Source organism: Rattus rattus, chromosome 17 (assembly GCF_011064425.1).
Source record: "Rattus rattus isolate New Zealand chromosome 17, Rrattus_CSIRO_v1, whole genome shotgun sequence".
Lineage (NCBI taxonomy): Eukaryota > Metazoa > Chordata > Mammalia > Rodentia > Muridae > Rattus > Rattus rattus.
The window spans coordinates 8,018,316-8,035,585 of record NC_046170.1 but is presented as its reverse complement, the minus strand read 5'-3'; the positions used below and the strand labels follow the sequence as shown (position 1 = coordinate 8,035,585).

Here is a 17,270-nt window from a genome sequence, read left to right as displayed (position 1 = left end):
ATATCCTATTTTACATAAGAAATAAAAAATTTCAAACTTGTCATAAAATTTACAAGGAGACGATTCCTTTTTTATTCAGCTATTGCTGTCAGAGCTTAACAAATAGATTTTACCTTTGTGCCCAACTATTTTTGTCTTTAAAATAAAAAAAAATCTTATTAAGGTAGTAAAATATACGTGTCTTCCTCAAGCTTTCAATTTTCATTAAAGTATTACAGCAGAGCATAGTAAACTGATCTAAGAATCCCTGTAAGCTATTCAATTACAGCTCATGCACTAGATACTTGGGGTGATAACCCAATATTAGTTTTTTTTCAAATTATTATTTTCTATCTCTCTGTCTATCCATCATGTGTATAAGTTGCTTAAGGAACAGTCCTGGGGGGAGGATTTTAAGCTGTTTAAATTTTTAGAACACAGAAGAATGGCAGTGAGGTGCACTTGTAAGGGAGGTTGGGATTCCATGTAACCTAATTAACAGACTCTTGACTGGTTACTGGAACACTTGGAGGCATACTCTGCAGTCTTGGTTAGGACATAACTGATTTTAACCATTCGCCCATTTCAGCACTGCAAGATCTTATCACTGGTAGAACAAAATTTCTCTAAATATGCTAGAAATATGTTGTCAAATGTCACTATCACAGCCCAACCTTTAATTAGCATCCCTTCTTGTACAAACATGTAACCTCAGTATTCTTTGGGCTTTAGTAGGGAATTTCTATTTCATCATCCCCACAAGAATGCAAGTGATTTGGAAAAGCAGAGAAGTTGCTGGCGGTATTTTTAAATTAGTGGCTGCAATTTGATTGAAAGTGAATATCTTAAGCTTGTCCCATGCTGTGTTTATGTTTTATTCTCAGAAAACATTAATGGAAAAAGAAAGGTCTATGTGGACCATGAAGAGTTCTGAACTCTTGGGGAGAGTGAATGCCTTCCATTATTTATATTTGGACACACGCAAGGGTCTTTTCTTTTCACAATCCAAAAATTGTCCAGACCTGCTCAGCGTTAGTCACAGAGCTTGTTGAACTGTACCAGGTGACACACTGAATCATGTCCCCTATGCTCCTGAAATATCACTTTGAATTCAGTGTGCATTTACCTGTTTTGAAGCAAGCTGCTAATGGCTCTAAATTCAAGGTCAGAAACATTTTTTAATAGAAACTCTCTGGTCCCGTATGTCATTTTGCTTCCATAAAATATTGTGGCCACTAAGACCAATGGGTAATAAAAGCATAATTTCCTGTCAACCACAATAATTTGCTGAATTGAACCCTTAAGTGACTGATTTTTATTGGAAACATCACTATCAGTGGATGTCTCCTTATTTGGGACTTTAATTCATATTGTTTATAACATTGATGATGTAATATGATTTTAATAATGACAATACGTCTGAGAATTGAGCACGTTTGTCTTCCAGAAAATGTTGACACCCTCAGAATGACATCTGGCTATAATCAGAACTGCTATTAAGTAGTGAGTGTGAATTAAAGTCAGATTGTAGGTCTTTTATCTAAAAGAAGATACTTTTTTTGTGGGGAAAATTTAAAGACTTTCTAACTTGTAAGAATTCCAGAGAGACTAAAATCTATTCATATTGCTATTTGGGTTTGAGCCAGTGGTATTATAATGAATCAGGTTGCTCAGCTGGGCATATACACTGTGGTTGGAAAATGTAAAAGTAAATTGATTTTTAACTCAATCGTTACAATCTCGTTTCATTCCTTCTAAGAAGTTTGTCCATGTAGCTGCAATTCACAACACTTATTAATTCTGATAACAGTGCCTTAGCATTTTGTTGCATCTCAGAAATACCTACAAAGCAGTTTTCTGATCTTAGGACAAGAGGAGTAGGTTCTGGTGCAGAGGAGCAAGAAGATAAAGATTACAGATGTAAGCCTTTATAGTCACATTTCCCTCATCGTCAACGATCACTACTGCCTGCATACCCAGATGTGCATGAGATTGCAATAATTACCTGACTGGTTATTCCAGCATTGCATAGAATAGGTAGAAGTATGGGCTTATGGAATACTACTTAGCCATATTTTTTAAAAAGTTCATCTACCCTAGCTGTATTCCCCAAAGTCAGGTGTAGGTGTGCATTCCTGTATATGAAAGGTGATAGACAAATATGTGAATGTCATTAAATGACTAAGAAGAGGAAGCGACTATCTACACAATTCTGCATTTTTCAGCAAATCCTGAGAAGGAACTGTGAGGAAAGTTGATCTTTCAGAGCACCATGCTCTTCTATGATAGGTCATCGTGTGAGTAGCATGCACATGCAGAAGAGATCGTTGGAAATGCAGAACCTCAGGACTCATCGGAGATCACCACGATTAGAGGCTCTAGAGTCCTCAGATGTCCAGATAACTTTTATGCAGATTAATGTTAGAGTTTATTCCATGTGAGGATACTATACCTGACTCTGCTGGACTTAACAGAGTGGATGGTTCAATTTTCAGTTTCTTCCAGAGTTAATAAGGGACAGCTTTAGAAACTTTGAAATTGTTCAGGATAAAGTATCTATATCATGACAGTCAGAAACCAGTAGAAGTCAGGACTTTTTGTTTTGTTTTGTTTTGTTTTGTTTTGTTTTGTTTTGTTTTGAGACCAGCCTCTTCTTAAAATTTTCTTACTGAAAACAAAATATTTGATATGCCACTCTCTGTACTTCTTGCTTATCTTTTCAATAGAAATGAAATCTGTCTATCTGTATATCTATCTATCTATCTATCTATCTATCTATCTATCTATCTATCTATCTATCTATCTATCATCTATCTAACATCTTTGTACCTAACCATTCATTCAACTGTTTTTGAGATAGGTTTTTTTGCTATGTAGCTCTATAAGACTGGTGTTAAAACTCACAGAGATCTGTCTGCTTCTTCTTCCTGAATGCTTGAAAATATATGATGCCACACCCCTGCTGGATTTCCATCTTGTTTGTTTGTTTGCTTGTTTGTTTGAGACAGTTTCTCTGTACAGCCTCGGTTCTTCTGGAACTATGTAGACCAGGCTTATCTGAAACTCAGATATCTGCCTGCCTCTGCCTCTGCCTCTGCCTCTGCCTCTTGAAAGTTGGGATAAAAGGTGTGTGCCACTATCACCTGGATGAATTTCTATTTTAAATCACTAACAAAAGTGAGCCAATTTCATGAAAATATACTAACATGGGAAATTCAAAAATATGAAGAAAAAAAGACAATGATGGAGCAGTTGAGTGTTTAAATCATTGCTTACAGGCAATGTTGTGGGATCAAAAGTGGCTGAAAAAGAGTCTCTACTGTTCGGACTGCTTTCCTCTAGAACTATTCCATGGATTCATCAGCACCAGTAAATTATATTTCCCTTTCCTCTGAAACTCGAGAAGTACACACTCTTCCTATTATACAGAATATATGCTTACTGCACAAACCTCTCACAATAATCAAACACAACCTCTCTACAGAGTCTATAGAAAAGATGGCAAACTGGTTGATGCATACCGTAGAGATCAGGATAAATACTAATCTGAAAATAAAGTTAGATGCTGAATTATTCAGAAGCCCTTGCTTAACTTTGGTTATCTTACTTCCATTGATTAACTCATGTGGCCTTTACACTCCTCTGAACACTTGTCAATTCATAACACCTCTTCCAGGAAGCTCTCTTTAACACTACCAGGCAGAATGTTATGCTATATCTCTATGCCTGTAGCCTTCCTAAGATTAGTCTCCTAACGTAGTACCTGTGCTATTTGTGTTTCGTTGTCTTTGAAGGCTGTATTCTTTGCTTACTGAAGGTGGAAAGAAGAAGCTCGAACAGACTGGCTGTGCTATTCCTCTGCCTATCCAATGGTATAGGCATCAAAAATCCATATGAACAGGGGGGCTGTTTGAAGAAAAAAGAATTTTAGAATTATGTCATGTGGGTTCAAATATTGCTTCTGATTTTACTGAGGGATTTTGTAAATAGAAATATTTAATTCTCAATTTTGCACAGCAACCCAAGGTGGAAAGTTTTACAATTTTACAATAATGAATACTATTTTTGACTATACAGTCTTCTGCTATTGATGTATTTGTTCTCATTAATGAAGCTATGGCTGTATTTCAAAGGTGTAGGGGTCAGTGATGGCTTTCCATCTAATTTTGGCAGGATCGGGCCAAGGTCTCTGACAGGTTACATCCCATCCTGAGTACAGTTACCAGTTTCGGGGCATGTACTGTCTGGTATGGATTTAAACCAGGATTAACCGTCTTATTTTAGAATCCTTCAGGAGATTCTTATGTAGTCTGACTGAAAGGACAAGAGCACGTGAGTTTATCCAAACAGCGTCAGAACACATCTGCTGGTTCTCTGGTTGCTCTGACCCTGGTTCTCTGGCTACCCGGACCTTTTATAACCACTTGCAGAGCTAATAACCCTGAGGTCCAGAGTTCACACTACAAACATGGCCATACGAGAAGTTGTTCCCAAACCTGCTTCTGCACCTATGGATCTCAAACCACAGGTGACATTGCACATGGTTTCCGAGCCTCCAGGTGCAGTCCAGCTTGCAGTGGAGCAGGATATGTTCTGAGATAAAGTATATTCATTTCCTTTGAGAGAGTTTAGGGTGAGGTGCAGGGAGGCGCCGTGAGTAGAGGACCAGACCATCCATCGCTTCCTAGCATCACCTCTATCCCTCTCTCATCTTGGCCTCTACAGCGTCCCATGCACCTTCCTGTTATATTACCTTCACCAGGATCAACTCCCAACTCCTTTTCCTGGTCCCCCCAGCATCCCCTCCCTCCTCGATCCTTTCTGCTCTCCACAATATCAACTCTATCCTTCCTTTTCTCTACATCACCTCTACCCTTCCCTCAACAACATCATCTACATTCATCCTGCAGTCTGCAGTCACTAGCACCACCATGGTTCTCACCAGTATCCCTTTCAATCTTTCTTGAGTTTTTGGGAATCACTTCCACCTTCCTTCCATCAGCTCCTCGCTCGGCTTCGATCCTGTTAAACCGACATTAGGTTCACACCCCAACCATCTTGTTGTTAACTTTAGTCCATCTTTGTCTTTCTCTCTTTCATCTTCCCTTTGCCCCACTTTAGTCAGCTTCGTCTTGTCTTACAGCTACACCTCTACGAGATGACTTCTGTGCTTCCACCACTTCCTGTCTACCCTCAGTGAAGAATTTATAAGGGCTCAGTCCTTGATGGGCTTTCCTACTCCAGGAAGGAACCACATCCCTTCTACCCCCACAATCTGGCTCAAGCAACCACATTTATTACAATGTTGGAAGTATTTCCCATGGTTAACTGCTTTTCGTATGTGTTGGTTCTCAGTCATAAACACTACCACTCTGTAAATTAAGGGTTATTGTGTAGCAGTTTTATAGATGTAAAGGTTGAAGTGGAGGAGAGCTCAGTATTGTATTCATCTGACATTAGTAGTAAATCTGGTAATCTAGAATTGAATCTCATACCTACTGGCCTCTAGAACATATTGTCCAGTGTACCCTAATAATACTTCAGCAGAGCTCCCCACTTCTTGTCTAAGAGGAAGAAGCTTGGCCTACTCTAATCTTGTTGGGATGCTTTTTAAGTAAATGAAGACAGACAACGCATATAATAATACAAATCTTTAGTAGTGTCGTTTTCAATTTAAATGGTCATATCTGGGGTCTCAGTGCTCCGCAATGGAAGTGTTTATTGACTTGGGGAAGACTGTCCCTCTCTAACAGTGCAGCGATTTTAAGGGCAGGAGAGATGGTCCTTAGAAAGTCTTCTCTGGCTTGGCCTCACACTGAAAGCAATAGAAATGTCTCTATCACCCAAATAGCTGCTCCTTGCACTGATGCTCTGTGTGTTTCCGGGGTTAGGTCCTTTTTAGGTGTAAGTCCCAGTGTTGGGCTGAGCAGGATCTGCCATAGGCCAACTAGTTAGTTCTGAAACCAAGGTGTTTGCAGCAGAATGCCTGTCCCTGTCAGCTGGCTCCAAGAAGGCCATTTGCCAGACCAACCAATGTTAATGATGTCCTCGCTTTCACATTCTGAGCCAGAATGGAACCAGGGATCTAGAGGTGAAAGGTTTTCTATCCTATTATGAATTCCCTCAGACAAACTGTACCGGAGAGTGTCCCCAGGAATTATTTTTCCACTTAATCTAATTCAGCCAGGCTTTTCTCAGGAATCTGCAGTGAACATCATTTCTTTAAAAATAATTTTTGAGTGGGAAGAAACACATTTTGCTATGCTGAAGGTAAGCAAAAAATGTATTTGACACCTCAGGTAATAAGGATCCTTTTTTTTCCCTTTACCTCTCTCTAAATTCCTTCAATTGAAAATTGTATTTTTCCCATATTTCACTCCCAAAAGAGCTTTTCGTCATTTAAATCTCCCATTCAATGCCCCATTTACCTTAGGAGCATTGCCACAGCCTTCCATCTAGCACACATGCTGGACATTAGAGAATTCTCTCTGGAAAAACTCTTAATTTTTCCCTCTTCATTATTAGCATCTTGCGTTAGTTGTGAACAGACTTTCCTGATTGCAAGTGATAGGCAAAGCTATAAAACCTGTTGGAAAAAACATCCTTTCTTCATTTCTAATTTTTAAATTATGCCATTTAGTTACTGAAGGCCAGTTTCTTAAAAATGCAGCCTGACTTTCCTTAATCGAGTTCATACAGATACACAAACGGGGGAGGGAGACAGGTTGTAGATGATGTACATCTCATGTAGCACTACAGAGAATTTAAGGCTGGAGAAAGGTGGAGGGGTGCAGAGAGAGAGAGAGAGAGAGAGAGAGAGAGAGAGAGAGAGAGAGAGACAGACAGACAGACAGAGACAGAGAGAGAGACAGAGAGAGAGAGAGACAGAGAGAGAGACAGAGAGAGAGACAGAGAGAGAGAGAGAGACAGACACGGGGACACAGAGACACATAGACAGAAGAAAGACAGAGAGGGAGACATACACAAAGAGAGAGACAGAGATAGAAAGAGAGAGACACAGAGGCAGACACACACAGAGACACACAGGGAGAAGTGGGAAGGGACGGAAAGAGGGAGGTAGGAGGGAGAAAAAGAGAGGGACAGAAGGAGGAAGTGTCAATTATAATGGGGAGGAATTGTCTGTTGAGAACATCACTCTTTCATTTAAACCAGGTATTGACAGAAGATACGGCTATGGAATGAATGCTAACACCCAGATGATGCTTAGGTACAAGTGAGTTTGTTAGCTTATTTGTTCTGGTCCCTCAGGTCCACTTTTTGAACTCAAGAATTTGGGAAGTAAGTGCTCATTACCAGTCCACTTTTATGTTTCTGCAAAGTCCTGATGTTGTCTTCAAACCGGTAACTACGCACCCTTATCATGCTTCCCTCTTGTTTCTGCAGGAAATTTCAATGAAAAGGAAAGTCAATGGATCGTGGTCTTTGAAAAGCTGCTTAGACATGTCTGTGTCCCGGCTCTCTGAACCCGTGGCAGAGCTGTAAGTAAGCGCTTCACAGTGCGTGATGAATTGGATGGCTTCGGACCCGAGGCAAAAAAAATAATTGTCTCATTTTCGTGCTGATTTGCTTAACTGGTGGGACCATGCCAGAAAGGCTAGCGGAGACGCTTGTGGACCTCTGGACTCCATTAATAATGTTATGGATTACTCTTCCCTCTTTTGTGTACCTGGCTCCGATGAATCAGGCTCACGCTTTAACTGCTGGATCCCCTTTGGAACTAAGCAGGCAGAGTGAAGAAATGCGGATTTTGAACCGCTCCAAAAGAGGTTGGGTTTGGAATCAAATGTTTGTCCTGGAAGAATTTTCTGGACCTGAACCGATTCTCGTTGGCCGGGTAAGCTTCATTTTCTAGTTCCCATTTCAGGGTCTGTTCCTGGTCTTTAAATGTTTCATTTCAGGATCTCCACAGTTTGTCGTCACACTTAACTATAAATCCTTTTAGACCAGATGGATAGGGAGCTAACCTGTTGGTTTCTTTAGCGATATGAATAATCCTACAGTTTAAAACGTTCTTTTAGGAAATGTCAGTTGCTGCATCACTGCCAGCCTAGCTCACCGGTTCAAGAGACCACATGCTACTTAGGTAATGCATAAATAAGCAAACTGCATTCTCATTTACGTGAGATCTCTTTAGTTGAACCTTTTCCCTAGACGATTGTACTTGACCCTAGTACTTGAAAGTTGTAGTCAGTTTTGTCCGGTTTGAATTCCTGTCATAGCAAACGTCAAATATTATTTTGCTCTTATTTTAAGGTTGTATATCCCAGTTTTCAGGTAGATTTTCCTCTATGTTTCATTTATTGCCACTTCAGTCCTTAGAAAAAGCAAAACAGTATTTGTAGCACAAATGCTGGGCAAGGCTTGGTGCTAACATCATAGAGCATAGTGACTAAACTTAGTCACTGCCACGTGGCATCAAAGGGCATAGAAGGAAAATACTAGCTCAGTAGAGAGTACCCGTGTTTGTCGCATTACCCTCTGTGTCACATTTGTTTCATTGGTTTTGAAAGTTCTTCATGTAGACACAGGCCCGCAGCTCTCCAAAATTGTATTACAGTACTTCAAAGGCACGTGTATATTCATTTCTCAGAATAATTTGCAAGTCTTTGCTCATGTTGATATTCTGGTGAGGAGCTACAGATCTGGCAAAGTTGGGACCAATTTGCTTAGCATGTGAGAAACCCTGGGCTTGGTGGTACATAGCCATAATCCACTGAGAAGTTAGAAGCAGGAGGATCAGAAGTTCCAGGCCATAATTTACTACCAGGATACCTGCAAACCACGTTTCCAAACAGAAAACTTTAAAAGCATTTACTTCTCAAAGTGAACTGACAATGGCTGACATTCCTGATGAGCAATGTCCAGAAGTGAATCACATGTTCCTTTCCCAAATTCCGTGGCTTAAAAGGGAAGTAGCAGGGGACAAAATACAGACCTTCGAGACTTAATGCCTTGCACCTCCCTAAGCACTTCTCTTTCCTTGTGCTCTCTGGTCGTATGGAACAATTGAGCCTCCTCAAGCTTGCTTTCTCAGGGGATTAAAATATTTAGTCTTGTGTCTACACAAAGGTGTGGGGATACTGTGTCTTATTACACTGGGCTTCCTAGAGTCGAACATAATTACCGGGCACTGGAGATAAGCAACTGGGAGTATCCTAATAAAACAGTCATCTTTGCTGCTGAAGAATTCACATTCGGGTCAATACTGTTTACTATGTATGAATTGCTCTTGTAAAAACATTTTGTTGGCAGAGAGTTTTTGACTTTAACAATAGTTTATCATATATACATATGACTGTGTAGTCACATATGTATATGTGTGTCTCTATATGTGCACAAACACATAAAATATATGCACTACAACAGATTTATAACCCCCCTTTCTTAAATCAAAATGGAAAAAGAAATCCATGAAACATTTTCATAATATAAACTCTGGTAACGGAAGTGAGTCGAGTCTATTTATAGACATAATGTATCCCATTACAGTGGCTGTTCCTATACTTCACGGCAGAAATGTTAATGTAGTTGATTACAGGGTGCTGACCTGGACCCTGCTGAGGTTGTTACTTACTCTATAGTTTACGTGCTTTAATATGTTTCTAAAAATGGGCAAAGTTCAGAATTCCAAATCGCATCTAACCCCATTGGTTCTGGATATAGCCTTCCTGATTAGCTTTATCATATGTATAAATGCAAAAGCTGATGCCTAGATAAATTAATAAACCAAATTATGGATACAGCACAAGTAAATGTACTACATGAGATTAAATCGCGGTGGCAATTCCCAAGATAATAATTTTAACCATCAGAACGTATTATATTTCAGTAACTGAGTACCCGGGGTTTATAATTTGCACTTGACTTTTTAGTATAGGATACAAAATCAGTACATTCATCCTCTATATTCAAATTTTCTTTAACTAGCTCTAAGGCAAGCAATTTCCATCCCATATGAAATTCTGGAGTTACATGCGTACATGCATATGGAGTTAATGGATGGATGATTCTTCCCTGCTTCTCGTAGTTACCTTGTTATGAAGGTGTATCAATTAAGACGTGCCCTGCATAATATAAATAACTGAATATGTTGCGCCCAGAAGAGCATTCTATTTTTATCTGAATAGACTAGAAGAGGCAATTAAACCGTTTTTTTAAATGTAGTATCTGATAACTGACTTCCTGTCCATTTTTAAAATGAAGTGAAAGTGACAGAGTCAAAGAGCCAGGTATTCAGGGTTTCTGTGTGACTTGCAAATCCCTGAGGTGTCTTGCTTGTTCGAATGATAGAAATGCCAATGAACCCCAGGCCTTTGAAGTAAGTAGGGTGTTCCTGAGTGTTAGTAACAGATACTGCATAGACTAAAGAAGGTAGAAGAACTAATGCATAGGTTCTGCCTGCTCTTAACTATAGACAGTTCCCAAAACAATTGTTAAGTAACAATTACGTTATTTTTTTTAAAGAATTTTGCTTCAAATATTTTCAATCACACATATTCCCCTTTAAAAATCAAGCTGCTCCTAAAGTACGACAGCCTTAATTTGGTGCATTGTGAGCTTTTGTCAAGCTAAAATTCTCTTTCAGGTTACTGTTTCAGATTATGAGTCAGGTTGAGTGCAGACGTGATCCACATTGGGGCGCTCACTGGTGCTTTATGATTTTTTTTTATCTTTATGCACAGTCTTCCACATCTGACTCTTTAAACTACTTCACTGCAGAGCTTCTCCCCAGGAAACAGCTGAGAAGCATTAGTTACCCATGAGCCTACCTGCTCTTTAAAAGGCCCTCCTGCAAGTCACTATGTTGGGGGCCTCAACCTACTGGGTTGAGTTCAAGCTCAAGGGCAGTGCCAGCTTTTGAGCAATTGGATCTTCAGGATTGCACATACACCTTTACATTATACAGGTTCTGTTTTTACACATTGGTGGCAGCTGGATGTGCAGAAAGAACTTAACTTAGACTCTCTAGAGCTTTGAACACTGACATTGTCATTTCCTGGGTGTGAGTCCTAGGGAAATTATTTAATACTTTGAAAGATTGTACAAATAAGTATATTTGAATGTGAATGAGTTGCCAGCTGCATAATGCTTGTCATATAATAATTGTTCTTAAAATATGTTCTTGAATGTGTGTGTGTGTGTGTGTGTGTGTGTGTGTGTGTTGTGCATGGTTGTAATAGATACAGTAAATATGTCTGACAAATATAAACAAGCCACACAACAACAACAAAAACACTGATAACTGTCTCCCTCAGTGAGTGTAAGACTATGGAGTTGAAAAAGATCTACCTCTTTATGCAGGTTTATTATGATCCGTGTAGGGTTGATTGAGTAAGGGATCCAGGTTCTCAGTCTGGTGTGACAGCCTAGAACCTGAAGGAGATTGCAGCAGTTAGTCAGAGGGTATCAGGCTCCTTGACCTTGTGATATCACATTGTCACATGCAAAGTCCTCACTCAAGAACATTTTGCTGAATTGCAAACATACAATAATATATCTAAGTCTTCAATTTTGTGTTTTACCGCGTTCATAGCTATCTATCTATTGGCATGTGACTTAAAGATGACTAATACAAAGTTATGGGCGTAAAGATGACAGAGCATTTCCTTAGTTAGAAAACAGACAAGTCTTTGTATTTCCTCTTAACACAGAAAGAAGCAGAAGCCATTTTTACAGATCTCGTCTCTATCCATTTTCTATTATATATGGTTGCTCCTCCTCCATTACTTCCTGTTCTTTGCCTGTGCTATAATTTCATCCTTTCTGTATGATTATCATCTAACTTAGCCCCTACTATGTTTATGATTGGTCTGATGCCAGAATTTAGGTTTTTTAAGTGGTTCATTGTGTCTATTATTTAATAGATCAAATGCCCTCAGTCTAGAAAACTGTCTGCCTACTAAGAAATACTCAACAAAATTTCATACGAATGCACAGTCTCCCTAATGGACAGTCTCCCTGAACAATGAGGGAGCTTAAAGAAGTTATATAAGCTCGATTAGATTAAGCCAAGTGGCATTTTTCAATAAAGTGGTCAATAAAATGTTTTCATGTATTTTACATATTCCTATACCAAAATGGATACTTCCCCACATGTTTCTATGTATTGATTTTAATGTCTCTTTAGAGGTAGTGAAAGAAGAATTTCTACTTCTGAAAGAGTTCTTTTTCAAAAAGGTTGCCAGATCATCTGTATAAGAGATATACTTTAAACTTTTGTCAGTGCTTTTGGTTCATCGTAGATTAAGTATGATATTTCAGAGTTTATGAAGGACAAATACCACCCTAGCCAGATCCACCCCTGATTCCAGAAGTCTGTGGAAGAAATTTTCACCTAGCATGTAGATAAGTGCAGAAATGCTGAATGCTGCATGTCACTGCCCACTCCCAGCACTGACTTTCTCTGGGAATTCTGTCAAAGAACATAACAGCTAATGAGACTCCTAAGCTAAAAATAATCTTATATTACCTGATGGTAGGAAAGAAAGGGAAAAACATACCAGTGGGTTTTGATCAAGTTTGCAACTGAGACAAAAAAATGCCCTTGTGGTAAATTGTGTATGCCTATGTTCTGATAGCCAAAGTGGCATCATCTGGAGCAGCCTCTGCAGTAAGGGAGACGGTGTAGAGAGACACCATAACTGTGTATTGAATATCTGCATCCTACATCTGCTGAACATTCCATTGCCAGTGGAGTCTCAGCACAGAACGAACACAGATCTGTATCAGGAGGAGAATGGTTAAAAATCATTTAAATCAATGTCCTATTAAATTTAGGAAATGTTCTAAGTAATGTTATGTGATTGTATGAGAGAAAAGAGAGGGAGGTAACCTGATCTGTAGGCACGTGTCATGTTGCGAAGAAATAACCTATGAGATGCGACTCATTAAACATGTGGAAAAGGACACAGGATGAAAAAATAAAGCATTCTTGACATGGCATGCCAAAATTATGTATGAAGCACAGATAATGTCAAGAGGTCATCACTCAGTGGGAATGTTCTATGCTAGCATCTCATACACAGTTGATAATCAAGAGAAAGTTCTTATGGTGTTGGACACTAAGAGTCTGAAATCAGCGTACCAGAAAAGTTGGGCTCTGGTGAGGGTTACTTTCCAGATACATACGCCCATGTTCACGGTGCACTTGGCAGGCCTTGTAGGACAACAGGGTCCTCTGGAGCCTTCTTTAGAAGGTTATAAATTTCATTCATCAGTCACAAAACTGCATTCTTGGCTTCCTAGTCTCTCATATAATTCTGTTACTGTAGCTTGGGTAGGTATTACATGTCATTTAGTTATTGAGTCCACAACTGCCTTGGGCTACCCATGGGCTGGTATTACAGGTGCAAAGTACTATCCTCACTAAGATATATGACCACTGTGTGTGTGTGTGTGTGTGTGTGTGTGTGTGTGTGTGTGTGTGTGTGTGTGAACACACCCATGCACATTCTAGTGCTTTCAGTCTTTTGTACTCTTTAGTACTGCAAACCAAAGATTTAGGACTGGGGTCTTTATACAAAGGGCAAACAAGGATCTGTGGGAGATATGTGCAATTTTAATTCAGCTCCACTCTCAGGTAGGTTGAAAATATACCGCATCACTGATGCCTTAGCTATAAATGCTCACAGAACAGGAAAATGTAACCTTCTTTTGGTTTTCACCCTGTGTTGCTGTGTTGCTACAGCCCTTTTCCTGTGGCCCCTATGACCCTTCTTTTCTCATATTGCTTTATTTTTGAACAAAGGTAGCTGGCAGTCCAGGTGGCCAGCGTTCTTCTATGCTAAATCTTTCTCTTACATAAACTCCTGTGCTGTCTCCACTCCCTGTTTCCCTGTTTCCCTCCTACCTGGGTTTCTGATGTGTTCCTTATTTGGATGTAAATCTTTCACTGGTGATGCCTCTTCTATCTATTTATAATCCTCTTCCTCCAAGGCACTGACTCATTTCTCTCTTTAAATTTGACCTTCTAACCTTCTCTCTTCCCTGTAACTTGGCAATCGTTTGGGTGGCACTTAGTATGAAGGACATGGGATGCCAAGTAATTACACTATATTACAGTTTACGGTGTCAGCGGCCAGTAGGAAAATTGCACTTGACATGGCATTATTTTTGCCAGGCCTTTGCATGTTAAGAGCACTGGGCGACTCAGCCACAGCCAAATTGTATCTTTGGCCTTGCAAGAACAATTCACTGTCAGTTCTGTGAGGCTTCTGCCTACTCTGACAGAGCCCTGTGCACCAATATTTTGGCAAAACGCAAGTCAGCATTGTGTGTTTCAATCTGGCCAAACAACAAGCGTTGCCTGCCTTTTGCTCAGTGTCCTGACTTGAAAATAGCAGGCAGCTCAGAGTAGTTGGATGTCATTTGATGGCGGTATTAATAAAAGTTATATTCTCAGTCCTCAAAATTCACCAATGCACAAACAAGTGGACACATAGTCATATCTACACAGGCACACTAATATCGATACATGCATGCTCCTATAAGAACCCGATGAAAACTCACATGTGCACATTCAGGATAAACTGGGTTTATTATGGAAGAAAATCTTAGGCATCTTCTAGGTTATTATTTCTGAAACCTCACACTTTCGCATTCTTACATTCTTTAAAAAGGGTCCGGTTGACAGAAACTTTAATATTTGCGCAAATATTCTAAGGTTCTGCAGTTTTGTTCTTATAAAATAAAATATGTTGCTACATTACTCAAAAGCTACTGTAGCATTTGTGCTAATGCACTCAAATAAAATAATTTGTATTTTATTGATTCTGTGCTGGTATAGGTGTGATATTTGCCCTTTCAGAAATGAGCAAGAGATGTCATATACATATTTCATGTTTGCTAAATGATTTTGAGAAGACATAAAGAAAAAACAAAATTGCATTTTCTCATATTTTAAATTTCTCCGTTATTTATACTGTACCATTCCATACGAATTATAATATGAAACAAACTGGGATGCTTATGTTATGTCCTAACACTACAGGGAAAACAATAGCAGCGTTACAAATAAATTGTTCACTTCCCCTCAAAATACAGACATGCTAAAAGTCAGAGAATAACTTAGGTTTACTTCTGTAGATAATCTAAGCAAAAAAAATCAACCCAGACTTATAATAACAATTCTTGTATATTTCGTCATCCATTTGAGGGTTATTTCATTTATCCTTATGTGTTATCTAATTAAAACAACAGTATATCCTTATGGGTAAAATAATCAGACTATGTAATTTGTTTTCATAAATACGGAACAAAAGGTATCCTGCATTTAGAATAGAGAATCAATTCCTATTATTTTCATGGATGAACTAAAACCCATAGGAATCTTGCATGTGGACTCAAGGGCTAAATAACTAGAGGTTTATTTACATAACAGAGTGGAATGAAAACTCAAGAATGACACATTTAGAACATGTGCCAAAGTCACAATTGTCAGAAATGATGAATAAAATGTGCATAGAATTGAATCATAATATGCATGTGTGATACAAAGTGCCTGACACATATATTAATATGAAAATACTTGTTTGCACACTCATGTGAAATGTATCTATTCAAAGATTGAATATACGTGTGTGTTCTAGCACTTACTATCCTAATAATCTGTTCACCCACCCGGCAGCTGCCTATCCTTCTTCTCATCTTCTGTGACCCCTGAACAAGACCTAGACACTGGCAGTACTCTTGATTTTTTGTCATAGTTTAAGAGAATGCTAATAATCACTACCTGTTATTTTTATAAAGGTACTTATCAAATTGAAAACAACCCAAGCTCATAAAAACTCCAAATACATAATAAGAAAGTGCCATCCAGGCAAGCTTACTTACGCAAAGTGAAGAATTAATTCTTGACATTGATTCGGATTAATAAGTAAACCTCCAGGCAATAAAGATGGTCTGCTGTGATCAATCTTCATTTCCAGTATGTATGGCCAGATTATCACTTAGTTTACAAAATAGTTTTCTGTGTCTTATTTTCATAATGTTCTTTATTCTATTAAAAGCCACAAAGTTCCTGAAAATAAATGGCAATGGTGTTCAGCTCAATTTTTAAGAGCCTCAGAGTGCTACCCATCCATAATAAATTCTTAGAAATCTTATTTCATTTGAAAATAAGTTTGTAAATAAATCTTACATAGAAAGTGAAGGACGACACCTATCTTACACACTTGGCTGGCAAGTGGTGAATCTCATCAATTAATCAATTACTGTGCTAAACATATTTAATCATTTCATGCAACAAGGAAGAAAGAACATTCGTTGTTTCTGCACTGCTGCAGACATAGTAAATGACTTCCATTACTGTGGAACAGACCAATTATTAAGCGGATGTAAAGGCTTTATATACGGTCTTTAAGTAGGGAATTACCTTGTAAGTCTTTGGGTAGTATAGTCCATTTACATGCTCTTTTAAACATTTCAAAAAACAAGAATTACTTGTAAATATTAGTTATAGAATTATGCTATTTAAGGAAGGTCAGGCTGCTCCAGAGTTTCCAAGGTCTCATTTTGCCTGGCTATGCATGTTTCCTAGAAGGTGGTATTTTGCTTATACTGCAGTATACTTTATCTGTTTATGTCATTTAAATTCAACCCCACATCTCTAGCATAGTCCACTCATGTCCTCATGTCTTCATATATTTTGAAATAAAGGTGATTTTGTCAAAAGACAAAGATCTGAATGTTCAGTTAGGATGTGGGAATGTTCTTTGGATAAGCTCTCACTTTCCCTCCTGAGGTTACAAAGCATTCAGAAATTTTTAGATGCTATAACCTGGAAAAGAAATATGATAGCCTGCATTCTTATGGCTCAGTATGAGCTCCTCAGGTCCCCAGCAATGACAATGCCTGGGAGCTTGTAAGAGTTGAAGAGTCTCATTCAACAGTATATAACCTGGTTTAGTGAATCAAGTCTGCATTTTCCCCGTATCCCCAGGCCTTTTTTGAGCACATGAGAGCATTAAGTATTTAAATATATTTCATATTTAACCAATAAAACATTTAGTTATAAATTCCAAACCAATACATGTAAATATTGCAAAAATGGAAAAAAGGACATAGTTTTCAGTAAGTTCACCAATTGTCATTCAACTCCACAATAGCCTAAATAATGATTTTTGCCACTTATTTGATTATTTATATTTATTTGATTATTTATAATTTATAATTTATAATTATTTATATACATTTGTTCCTGACATTGAGACTGATGTCTACATAAAAAGGAATAGTCACAGAGACGGTGTTCGAAAAGCTTCAAGGGACGA

The 17,270-nt window shown here is 38.5% G+C and overlaps 1 protein-coding gene across 1 annotated transcript in view; it reads left to right on the top strand.

Moving 5' to 3' along the window:
- Cdh8 (cadherin 8) overlaps nt 1–17,270 on the top strand; it is a 385,799-nt gene that overhangs the window by 5,939 nt on the left and 362,590 nt on the right. The window contains exon 2 of the mRNA XM_032888162.1: nt 7,384–7,834. Coding sequence (XP_032744053.1) covers nt 7,583–7,834 — 252 coding nt within the window. The 5' untranslated portion in view covers nt 7,384–7,582. The remainder of the gene's footprint in view (nt 1–7,383; nt 7,835–17,270) is intronic.